The sequence below is a fragment of the Stereum hirsutum genome (genome assembly GCF_000264905.1).
Source record: "Stereum hirsutum FP-91666 SS1 unplaced genomic scaffold STEHIscaffold_2, whole genome shotgun sequence".
In the NCBI taxonomy this organism is placed as follows: domain Eukaryota; kingdom Fungi; phylum Basidiomycota; class Agaricomycetes; order Russulales; family Stereaceae; genus Stereum; species Stereum hirsutum.
Genome location: NW_006763132.1, coordinates 3,318,437 through 3,330,716, shown reverse-complemented (window position 1 = coordinate 3,330,716; position 12,280 = coordinate 3,318,437). Strand labels below are relative to the sequence as shown.

Sequence of the window (12,280 nt, the reverse complement as noted above, 5' to 3'; positions counted from 1 at the left end):
CGCTCAACCGTCCCCGTCCTCTTCTGATTTCACATCCCTCGCAGCCAGACTGCACAACAGCTTCCTGAGCTCCGTGCTAGCCATCGCACGACGAGCAGCTGCTTTGTTCGTTACTGCACGACTCTTTACCCCGCCTGCATGCATGCTACTTGCCTGCCCGCCCGCCCGTGCCCCGCGCCAAAACACGTTCCGTTCCAAACCCAATTCGATCCCTGATCTAGATCATCCTCTTCATGTGTAAGCAACGCTCGCTCATCAGCCGCAGCCGCGCTAGTTGCCGAACCTCGCACCTCACACCCTCACGGTCATCGTCCCGCATCGTGTCTAGCCATCGTCCGGCTCGACCTTCGCGCCAGAGAACTTGGGGCACGGCTCACTCGCTCGCTCAGGCTACGAACACGCGCACGGGCAACTCAATAACCGCCGGCAGGAGAGACAGACTCCCACTCCACGATCATTGACATCCCCTCAGGCTGCTTCCGCCACTTCTCCGTTCTGCCCATCATCTGCTTCCGTCGATAGCTCGATACAGCATTTCATCATCCTGTTGGCGTTGGTGTTCACTCAGACTGTATGTTCGCTCGCGTGCGAAGACGCCATATGCTGCTCTCGTGCTCATCTGAATCTGTTGGCATCTCTTTTCGAATTCCTGTGTCCTCAGACTACAGTCCTTGTCCCTGCGGATCTGTGCAACCAGCTGTCCATTCGAACTTCTCTCTTCCTTACGATACCACTCACGCTCAGACTTTTGGATGACGCTTCGAGGGGCTCAGTACTATCTCGATCCTCAGGCTCAGGCTCGGCTGCTGTGCTATGCTTACCTTCTGGGGATAAGTAGTATGCACCTCACACAATCTCTTTTTTATTTTTTGTTCAGCGGCAGGAACCGACGGCGCCAGCTCACTAGCCACTAGTCACACTTCTTCCCTGGCAGGGGGTAGATCGTGATCATGACGGTTTACTCCACTCTTCTGTGTGCTATGAACTGGAGGCTTTGCACTATGTACCATACATACGAAGCTTCGAGGCTCTGCTTCTAATGAGTACGAGTCTTCGGGTCCTCGCCACACTGTTTCGCACCCACCGTTCACCTGGACACGTCTTCTTCCCTCGCAAACCAACCGAACATCTACGCCAGTCTTCGCTCTGAGCGGCCAAACGTTCAATGGCGCAGCGTCTTACTCCTTGTTCGAACTCAACAGCCATTGAGAACGACAACAGCGACGATGACGGCGTTTCCTTGTCTACGTCTTTCCTCCCTGCTCCGATCACATGTCGGTACCGCCGTACTCCATTATAATAAACTGAGCTTCAATCCACCGCTCGTGAATGTGAATGAACCTTTGAACCGGTGAAAGACCAATCGGCACGCGGGAGATTCCCGGGCCCTCTCCGCAAGTCAAACTCACAACCGACTCGGACGGTTCGTTCTCAATTCTGCGGCGCTGGCCTCGTCATTGCTACTACTAGTACTAATACTACTTCCCAATGCCATCAGCGTCAACGTCAGCCTCGTCACCAGACTTCCTCTCGTCGCTCATATGTTCAGATGATACCTTCGCCTCAGCCTCAGCATCAGTATCAGATGACGTGTCTTGCCCAACCTTTCCCGGCCCTCAGCTGACGAACGCAGTCAGAGACGGGGTTTTGGATGACCTTACAGGTAATGTTGATGGGAATCAGTCGGAGTTTTCCTTGTTTTATGGGGGTACTTATTGCCAGCGTGTAAGTTAAGGACTCTAGCCCATGTAAGTTACACGACGGTCTCAGCTCTTTCTTGCAGGCCTCAGGATTTGACCGAGTTTTTATGCCGCAGGCCCTCCGTGTCTTCTCTATATTCACCTTGTGACTAGGTGATTGATTTCGGTTCGTAGATCGTATGCAAGACTAGTAATATTCGTCTATCCTACGCAATTCCCTTCACTACCCTTGTTTCCTTGGTCCGAACTCGTCGCGCCGTTGACTCCGTGACTTAGGACTCCTTACAGTAGTAACTTACATCGAATTCTATTAAGCTTCCGCGCCTGAGGCCTGAGGCATGAAATTGAACGCTGAACCTGAGCACTCCCGAAGGCGGAGCAGCTCCCGATATCTTGACATCTTGACAGAATGATGCGGACAGCCTGAGTGCGGATCGGCGTAAGTACAGTTGAGAACGGCGTCAGTTCAAGTTGTCCTTTAACCTTAAGCTTTGAAACAACTCGACGTGCTTGTTGATTGTGATAACGTACTGCATACTCAACGTGGGAAGGAAGGATAATTGTGTGTATAGGGACTGACTCGAAGGGGTATCGACGCTTGATCGACGCCGCCGCTGGCACGTATGTGCAGAATGAACCCTAATGAACCGCTTCACATAAGTAACGTATCCAAAGACGTACGGAGTCGAGAGGGCCGAGTGGGTATAAGTATTCTACAGTCCCCTTTGTGTGAATGAAGATTCGTCGTTGGCGGAAATAAAATCGAGAGACGATACTTACATGTTATGTCGGAGCCAGCATTTGTAGTCTCTCTGGAACAAGGCACTGGCAAGCACCTTGGTCCACATAAATACCTACTCTTAAGCACGTCCACACGGCACAAAATTCCCTTTCCTCACAGGTGCACATTAGAGAATGAGGAAGGAAGAAAGAAACGAGAAGGAGAGGTAGGGACACAGTGACTCGGATGTGGCGCAGGAGTGTCCGAACGTTCTAACGCCACCCACGACAACCTCCCGAATGCATGGACCTGGATCCAGGTATACATCCAGTCCATCTAACCTCGGTTCAAAGCAATAGCACACACCGAATCCCACCTCGACGGTGCACACCTACCTGGATGCTCATGTTGTAAATGAAGACACGGCTATCATGATTCATGATGCAGATCGGAGACGGACCGTGACCTGTGGACACTCTCTAGATTGCTCCAGACCACGGTTCTGAATCCCTTGCCACCTCATCGGGACTGGTAACGGTCCAGAGGCTTCCAGAGGCTCTAGGATCTCGTCTCGAGAAGACGGACATACGGGGCGTTACGGTACGTTACGGTACGACGGGCAAGACGGGGGGCACTACGGGAGAGAGAGCTTCTCGCTATTGTTATGTTTGGACGTGGTGCGACAGAACGAGTTCGAGTGGATGTTCTGTGAGTTAGAGGGATGATCAGGGCAGTGTTCGCAGGTAAGTATTCGAAGGGCCGTCACGGTGTTAGCGGAGAAATGAACGGGTCGAAAGGGTTTCTCGAGCGACCTAGGTCGAACGACGATGAAGTCGAACCATACTCATGATGAAGTATCGATGGAATTAGGTCGGTTGGGAACGGAGCGACGAGGTTCGTGTCTGGGTACGTACATAGCTCAAAATCGAGCCAAACAGACTCGCAAGTGCGGCTGGTAAGTTATGTATCATTGATGAATTCATAGGCGCCCCGAATCTGAATCAGGAGAGTGTGGAGTATCGCACGGTAACGCATCGAGTTCATTGGACCACGGACGACTAAGAAATCAACGCAAACGCGTATGGTTTCAGCCAAAGGAGTAGATCAAAGCATAGCACAACAAGCACTCTCACAACATATGGGAGCAACAAATATCCATATAGCCTGAGAGCACAAAACCCAGAAATCCAGAAACACGAACACCAGCACCTTTCCTTCAAAAGTGTCATCTCCTTCCCTTTCCTCTTCCGTCCATTCCCTCTTCCATCATCCTTCCTATGCTCCTAAGTACTCAAACCCTCACGCCCTCGAGCTATACACAGTCCCATACGTGTACAACCCATAGAGCGCCAAAACGCTCAGACCTATCGGGAGTGGCTTCTGCAGTCTGATAGCGCGGGGGATAGAGCTTCCTGCGAGGACGAGAGAAGCGAGGAGTGCGAGCTCGACGCCGTAGGGCTGGTTGTTCTGGATGCGGAATCCACCGACACCATACTGAGCGATAGGATACAGCAGTTAGTCAGTCCTCAAGCGTACGGGAAAAGCATGGGTAGACATGACGCGTGATGAACAGGGGCTTTCGTTGAAAGGTGGTCGGTAGTGAACCATTGAATGAGGCGGAAGGCGAAAGTATGAGACAACCAGAACGAAGCACTTACGAGTGTACCGACAAGTACACCGGCGACGATAGATGGGACAGAGCCCGTACGAGCGTAGCCTGTGATGCCTCCTCCAGCGGTGAGAGCTGCGAGAACGAATGCTGGGGTTTCGACGGCCTGTAAGTTACGCAAATACAATTCTCCTGTCAGTATTTCGCCACTTTTCGCAAGACAGTCTTTCCTCACCATTGTGTGAGTGAGATGTGGTGAGAGTGTTGGTGAACAGAGAGATTGATGAAGAGGAGAGAGCGTGAGTGGGGAGATTCGTAAGACGTGTTGTTCGGCACGTCGGTGACGACAGTCGAGTTATCTTATCGTCGGCAACGGCGCGTAGATTAGATTGACGCCCTGGTTGATCAACATCAGGTGACCATGTTTCGGTCTTCGCCACAAGTTAGGGCCACATTCAGCGCCTCACGGACCATGGATTTGAATCTCAACGCAAGAAAATAATCCATTCATCCGCAAGTACTTAGACGGCAAACTCCCAAAAAACCAAGTAAAAAAGCAACGCCTCCACTGAAACATCGAGGCATGCATATATCCAACTCACGCCTTCTCAAAGCTCTTCCCCGTAAGATCATTATGAATCCCCTTCGCAATCATCGCCAACGTCTCCTTCGACTCCCAAATCGGCCAGATCACACAAACAGCGATCGCCACAAAGGTATACAAGCTGCAACACCCCGTAAGCGCCTAATTTCAGAGCACAGAAGGAAGCGATGGCACTCACAAAGTAATAACAACCCAAACCACGAATCCAGCCTTCGTCCACACCTTCGGTATCGCCGCAAACGCCGGAATAACAATACACAACAAAACAAACACGACCACCGTGACCACCACGCTCTCCTTGAAGTCCTTATAGAGAGCCTGGTCGGAAGCGTCGTTGATGTTGTTGACGGGCAGAATGTCGGCTTCGGGTTGGGCTTCGTGGTCTGCGACGGAGGCGGGGTCTTTCTCTTTGAGGTCGGGGTCTTCGTCTGTGGGAGAGGAAGATGCTGGGAGAGAGGCAGCCGTGGTTGACTCGGTGGAGAAGTTCATGTGGCGGATGATCTGTGGGAACAGGCACCGTTAGCTACTCATTGATTACATAGCAGAGTTTCTACGCACGTCGAAGTCGAAGTTATCAGGCCACAACCATGTCGTGATAGCGCATATTCCACCTGAGATAAAGATGCCGGCAGAATTGCCTGCGCTGTTGAGAAATAATGTGTTAGCAGGTAGATTAAGCAACGGAACCCAATGGAGGAAACATACAGCTGAGGGTATGATCCACCGGTTGAGGTGACATCTACGATTCCGTAATACTCCTTCGCGGTCACAACCCAGGCAACGATGGAACATACGAAGCCGATAACAGACGCAGACACGCAACCCCATCTACACAATTCGCATACAGTATGAGTAGGGAAGTAGACAAACAAGTAGTGTTGAAAGGAAGTGCTCACTTATTCCCCGTCTTCGTACGGATCGCGAACCCGACTGGGGCCACAGCGCAGCTGAACATCACACCCGTCAATCTACCAGAGTAACCAAGTCCAGATGAGCACGCCGATTCACATTCCTAGGCCGTACAAAATAAGATTAAGACAGCCAACGCACCCATAAAGCCAACTCAACGAGATCCCAATCTTCGCGAACACGATCCCAAGCACCATCATGAAGATCCCATAGCCAAACACCGCACAATGCGACACGAAGAGGACTTGTTTCTCCGATGCGGTGGGGGCGAAGTAGGGCTTGTAAATGTCGTAGACGATGATAGAACTGACGGCGACAAGTTCGGCGGAGGCAGCGGAGGTAACTGCGAGGAACAGTGTCACTATACGTAGAAGTGGTCAGTATCGACGAAAGAAGTAATCAAAAGAAAGCAAAAAGATCCTACCTAGAAGGAGCATAGCACCAGATTTTCCGAGCAGGGCTGAAGCGGCTTCGGGAGCAACAAGGCTCACGTCCGCCAAACGCGCAGTGATCATATTGTCGGGCCCTGCTGCCAGGGCTACCAAAGCCAGACTGCACGCTGTCGCAAACGCCCATGGAACGGGGAAGAACGCCATCCTGTGCCAATCGTACAGCGTCAGTCGTTTATTTCTTACACGAAGAGAAGGGGCACCCACCCTCCCCAGAGATATCCCTTCATGCTAGTGCTCGATTTAGACGCGACAGCGCGTTGCCAGTACGTTTGATCCATGAAGACGGTCGTAATTCCAGAGATGATGACGATGATTCCAAAGACGAGGCCGTTTGTGGAACGGAAGGTAGTATACGATCCCTGGGCATTGCCCTCGAGTGGATAGTTTGTCGCTGCTTCTTGAAGAAGGTCGTACACTTTCGAGGGAGAACCAAGATTGGGATTCGTCGCAAAGGTCGAGAACTGGGGTCGTATGATTAGTCTGACTGCGAAGCCGAGCAAGGTAGAGACAGAGAAGGCCCACCATGAAGACAAGTATGATAACGAAAATCAACGTTGTATGCGCGTAGTCAGAAAAAAAGGTAGCCCTTAGACCACCAACGAGTGTGTATGCGATGACAGTGGCTGGGATGAGACAACATGCAGCATAAGTGTGCATCCCGGTCAGCGCGTTTATGGTAGAAGACCCTCCGGTGATAAGCTGGGCCGTCAGAAGAATGTTCGTGCCCTAGGATACGAACTGAGATCAATCGGTGTGCGCGAGGTGAGAGGACGAGAGGACCATACCAAACCGTAAAAGATGAACAAGATGTGTGGGAAGGTACCCCAACGGACTCGAATGGGTTCGAGGAAGGTATGAACTCCGGGGGCATTGCGTTTCAACATGACGGCGTTTCTGGAGGACGAAGAGTCTACTCAGCTTTCAATGGTATGGAGGACATGCGGGTGAACGTACTGAGCGAACAACATTATCTGACTGACGCTTCCTGCACCATACCAGTAGCCCCCGGATAAACTGAGCGCAAGACACTCAAGTGTCAGAAATGAACAAATGGGAGTTGGACTTTGAGTGCTCACCCATAAGTGTAGGTCACTGTGGCACTTTGAAGCAAAGTAGCAGCCTAATTACGGTCAGCTTAATGAAGTCTGGGATACGGATTCGCTGCTGACCCATGTTGCAGCAGACACGATACCGCTCTATAACAATGCCACAGAATGCGTCAAGAGGGGATGCTATAAAGTTCGCGAAAGCAACTCACTGCAAGGATTCCAGGCTTCAATGAACGGGAGGCCGACGTGAACTCCTCCGATGAGTTGATACTTCGTCTATCGCAGAGATGCGCAAGCTTCAACAAGCGAGTCGTACACCAACTGAGGTCCGCAAACGCGGCGCGTAAGAGCGCAACTCGTACGAAGGAACTCACATCGTATACCGTGACTGGATCTTCGATATCCCAATCTACCACAGTTCACCGTTAGCACAGCAACCCCAGTCGAATCATTACATCTTCGCACCATGAGCAAGGCAAACGCGGCTCCGAGCCCAAGGACGACTCCATATCCAGCTCCTTGTGGCAGCACGGTCGACATATCTTCGCCTATAAGAGCAGACAGGTGAAGGTGGTGAAGCCGCGTCCGTCGTCGGAGTGGAGGTGATGGAGGTTCTCGAAGAACGTCCGTGATGTGAACGCGGTCATTTCGAATAACTTTATCTACGCGAAACGTGGAGTAGCAGCTTTGTAGATATCTTGATTGAGACTGATATCTGAAAAACACGATAAGTATTGGCAGATGTGAGGGAGATAGAGAAAAGACGCGGAGGAACTGGGAAAGTTGGGTACGAAAGCGGGTGGCCTGTGGCGTTGGGCCACTCTCATGCGGACGGACCATAGCCGAGGTCGTCCACCCGTTGTTCCCCGAATCGTCTTTCGTTCCTACACATCCACTTACACCGCCAGGCATTGTGTTGGCAGAAAGCAAACTTGGAATCTATCCCATATACCTTTTGGGTTCCAGCTGTGAGCGCTCACTTTGACTCCTCCTGAGTTGATTTCGATCCACCAGTATAACTTCCTGTCAACGATGCACTGACAGAGGCCTGTTTTTGAGGTGCCACTGTGGATTGTGTATTCTAGCTTCGGTTCACATACGACTTTCTCCGACCGTTTCTACATCATCATACAAGTCTTTCAATACGGAATATGCACACCGGTACCCACGACACTTTCGAACGCCGAACGACTCCTTTTCCCTTCCGTCAAGATCTTCTTGCCCGCCATCTTAAGCTTGACTTTGTATCATGTTGCCACCTTTGTTCATGGTGCTCGTTCAATGTCTTTCCCTCAATATATCACGCACATCGTATATGTGTCATAAATAGTCTGAGTGCGAGTACTCGAGTGTATTGTGAGCAGACGGATAAACATCGTGGGAAACCGACCCTTTGGTGCCACACATTCTCTGGACCCGTTTCATCCCACAAAATATTGAGCGAAAAGTGCACAAAGTCAACGAGGGAGTATACAATAACTGGCAGATATAGCCAGCATCTACGCGCTAATGAGGGCCGCATCATTCCTTGACCGTGCTCACGTCTCTTACACTGTTTCGGTGAAAGATATAAGAACGAAACAGGGCGAGCAGACCCGACGAATCGTCAAAATCGGGATCAACGGCTGAACCTAAGGAACGTCCGGAACAAGGACGGCATACGGTTATTCTCAGACTATGGCGCCATTTTCGACATCCCTGAAGATTCTTGGGAATGCGGGGACGGGCAGAAAGATGGGAAGAGGTTGCGATTGGGAAAGATGATGGAGGATTGCGAAGCGAGGCTGTTGAGATGGCATAACATAACCTCGGGCGGCAGCTGGGCGATGAATTCATCAGATGTGTGCGGTGACCATGTGCAGGTGGACGGAGCTTGGGTCGACTTGCATGGTGGATGGGGTTCGAGATGCCCATACTGCATCTCAACCAAACTGGTGGTTTGGTAGCCTTTGTGCTCGCCCACACTCTACTAAACCCTTGGGGCTTTTGATCTGGTGAATTTTCTTCCCGTCAAGAAGGAGAACGGTGGACTGGAACACGAAGACATTGGGTGAATTGCGCACTGGGACAACTTCAAGTTCTCATTGGAGCAAGACCCACGTTTTATACGCCTTCATCTTTACCTTAGAACCAGTTAAAGAAAATCAGTCTCGTAACGCACGAGGAATAAAACACACTCCCGTTGATATTCACGTCTAATCTACAACCTCTACTTCCCCGCTGCCGCCGTCTCACCCGCATTCGCATCCGAATGCATATCAGCCTTCTTTTTCCTCTCGCCAAAGATCCCCGTTCCAACCCTGACGATATCGCTCCCAGCCCTTAGCGCCGCTTCGAAATCGCTCGACATGCCCATACTCATCAACAGCCTCCCATCTACTCCCCACTCGCCCTCCGGAAACTCCTTCCCAAGAACCTCCTGCAGTACATCCCTCGTCGCCTTGAGCCTCTCAAAATCCTTATTCTCCGCCTCACCAGACAGAGACTCAGACAACGCGCCGATGGTCATCAGGCCCTGAAGCCTAAGATGTGGACACTCCTTGATAACGTGTCGCGCGAGTTGCGTCAGTTCGCCGTCGCTTTCTGAGGTAGTGGTGAGTGGTGGAAGACCTGATTTGGCGTCTTCGCCTGATGTGTTGACTTGGAGAAGAATGTTGAGTGGTGGACGTGAGGGTTCGGAGGAGAGCGCCTTGGTGAGTGCGTTTGCGGCTTTGATTGATGTGACGGTTTGGATGGCGTAGATATTCGGGATGGAGGCTAGGATTTTAGATTTATTGGATTGCAGGGTGCCGATGAAATGCCATCGAATGTCTCGCGGTAGCTAGTAAAAATGGGAAGGCATTCAAAATATACTCCAAGTTGCAAGTATGCAGACAATTTAGAGATGCATACGAAGACTACTTCGGACAGGGGCCGGTCAGAGAACGCATGAATGTCGTACTCACCATTTGCGCTTTGTCCACTAATTCTTGTACATAGTTTTCTCCGAAATCGCGCTGGCCAGACTCGTAGCATGCCAGAATATCGGAGGCAGGTTTATACTTCGATACGGCGACAAGTCTTGGAGGGGTCGATGAGGAGGAACTCGAAGCTTGTTCGACCCGGGCTCGGACCTCGGAAAGTGAGAGTTGCAGATCGGAGAGACGCTCCGCCTCGGGAAGTTGGACTGAAGAGGACATTCGAGTGTAGATCTTTTTCGAGGTTGGGGTATGAAGAATCAACGATCTCCAGCGAGAGAGCATAAACGGTGGTGAACTTGGTTCAGATCAGTGTTGGCACTTGACCATGCCAGACCCGGGGTCAGGCTGACGGGTCAAGAGGCCGAGCCAGGTCAGGTCAAGGTTTTCTTGATCCCCTGCAGCTTACCTTTTATGGTGGTCGGCAGCGTCGGCTCTGGACCAAATGCTGGCACATTCTGGAAAATGCCTTATTTTGGTATATTTCGGGGCCACATCACCAAGTGGCGCCGCAGACTTGACTGGGTCTGACCTGGTCTGACCCCGCCGGGTCGGATCGCTCGGCTGACCTGACCCCGACCACTGGTCAAAGGTCGAGTGACAACACTGGTTCAGATCAGGCCGTTGACTAGATGGGCCACGCATCTGTGGCACCGGTCCGTTACGGACCGTCGCCAAATTTTGACTTCACTCTTGCTCAACTCTTGCTCGTCCCTTTGACTCGGACTTCACTCGGACTCTCACCAGCTCTCACCTCGTGTTTGCTGCTTTTCTAAACAGTCTTGCCTTGAACATCCACCAGCTACCGCCAGTGGGCATAAAACAGTGTGGTTCTCCCGCCGATTACTGTCTTGCGTCTTTTCTAGCTTTGGATTTATCATTTTTCTCGAGACGGTGAAGGCGTACACCGGCCCCGGGCCTGACATGAGGTCCTTATGCTCTGCAGGTCCATTATTGCCAATGACCTCGTCTATATTGCGACTGAACACAGTCTAACGCAGTCTTGTGGAGACTTTTAAAAGAAAGAGATATCCCAGTGATCGACGGTACCACATGCGATATCAAGATTTTTTTTTGACTTTGGTGTCTAGGTACAGCAAGGTACACCCGAAGTAGTCGCATTCCCCGTTATACCGGCAGGATCTCCTTGGATCTTCTTGATATCTGCAACAGCGCCCTTACGCAAAAGCGTGGCCTCTAATCTGTGGATATTGCTGTTCACGTCTGTTGAACTGGGGAGCATTACAGGTGTCACCCGCGAAAGCTTGGACTGTTATGATTCTTGTCTCTCGTCGTGTTATTTCCCTAGCTCACAGAGCTTCCGACTCCACTGCCCATCGGGTCCATTCGATGTGCTAGCCTCCAAAGCGCGTCACAATCTCCACCTATGATGAGATCCCAACGGATGTCGACGGGGGTTAGTCCAGTGTGGGCTCCGTTATCGTGCAAGCAGGCCTGCAGGCTACGCCACCAAACTTAGAGCTTCATTCACGATTACGCTCAATATTCTCCACTTTGTCAGGCATTTTTATAACAATCTGTGGAGTGAGACGGTGCATATTACGGGAAGTCTTTCCGCTTCAGGTAATCCTTTGACGTTATTACTATATGCAGCGTCCAACTCTGATTTGGTTGGTCTTCAGGACACCAGCATGCTCTACCACGTTTTGCTGCAAGCATAACGATGTGCATGAATCTTAAGGTACAATCGGGTGCTCCGAAGTATCAAGAAGTAACGGAAGGAGCGGCCTCCTTAATTGTTCGGATCTGGGACTATCGAGATTTATAGCCGTTCCGTGAGGCACGTCTACATATATTTTCCGAGGCTCCCCGCTTGGCGGGTCGACGGCGAATCAAACTGCCCAGAGATGTCACACGAATGTTTCATGATCGTACATGCGTCCATGTGCTCGCGAAACTCTTGGTTCGTACCGATGCTTGTACGGCAGCGTGGTGAACCGTGCTCGCCATAGTCGAATGCCATCCCGCGATTACCGCCATCTGCTCAAAGTCGGTCGTGCACCAATCCTGTCAAGGACATTGGCGTGTTTAGAGCGGTTTTTGGAGCTCTGCAACATCAGATTCATCGTGGTGAAGCAGCACGTCTTAAGTCCTGTGATGCTGCTTTGATTGTTATGAATGGAAGCGCTGTAGAGCGTTGGAGAGCCAAGGGCCTTGACGGTATCGAATAACCCTTTCTGCAATATGTTTGGGAGCGAACAGGTGCACCATGACGGTAAGTGCTCGCTTGCTCAAGCGCTCAGTGTCTGGGCTCTCGC

The 12,280-nt window shown here is 51.3% G+C and overlaps 3 protein-coding genes across 3 annotated transcripts; all 3 read right to left on the bottom strand.

The window, feature by feature from the left end:
* Nucleotides 1–3,720: 3,720 nt before the first annotated feature.
* On the bottom strand, nt 3,721–4,268 carry STEHIDRAFT_128410 (uncharacterized protein; the record flags this gene model as incomplete). The annotated part of the gene is made up of 3 exons (XM_007300194.1): nt 3,721–3,915; nt 4,080–4,196; nt 4,266–4,268. 3 exons carry the CDS (start codon nt 4,266–4,268, stop codon nt 3,721–3,723), a joined length of 315 nt encoding a protein of 104 aa, XP_007300256.1.
* Nucleotides 4,269–4,628: 360 nt separating this feature from the next.
* Nucleotides 4,629–7,762, bottom strand: STEHIDRAFT_91717 (solute symporter family transporter; the record flags this gene model as incomplete). Its single annotated transcript, XM_007300193.1, has 16 exons — nt 7,510–7,762; nt 7,419–7,453; nt 7,254–7,320; nt 7,165–7,191; nt 7,072–7,115; nt 6,950–7,009; nt 6,781–6,889; nt 6,518–6,721; nt 6,200–6,456; nt 5,968–6,140; nt 5,685–5,904; nt 5,531–5,602; nt 5,340–5,462; nt 5,193–5,277; nt 4,813–5,105; nt 4,629–4,755 (listed from the first exon to the last, which is right to left on the bottom strand). The coding sequence occupies exons 1-16, from the start codon at nt 7,582–7,584 to the stop codon at nt 4,629–4,631; spliced, it is 1,971 nt and encodes a 656-aa protein (XP_007300255.1). The 5' UTR covers nt 7,585–7,762.
* A 1,116-nt stretch (nt 7,763–8,878) lies between these two features.
* STEHIDRAFT_165830 (uncharacterized protein) lies at nt 8,879–10,223 on the bottom strand (the record flags this gene model as incomplete). The annotated part of the gene is made up of 3 exons (XM_007300192.1): nt 8,879–9,074; nt 9,145–9,865; nt 9,990–10,223. 2 exons carry the CDS (start codon nt 10,221–10,223, stop codon nt 9,254–9,256), a joined length of 846 nt encoding a protein of 281 aa, XP_007300254.1. The 3' UTR covers nt 8,879–9,074; nt 9,145–9,253.
* Between the last annotated feature and the right edge of the window lie 2,057 nt (nt 10,224–12,280).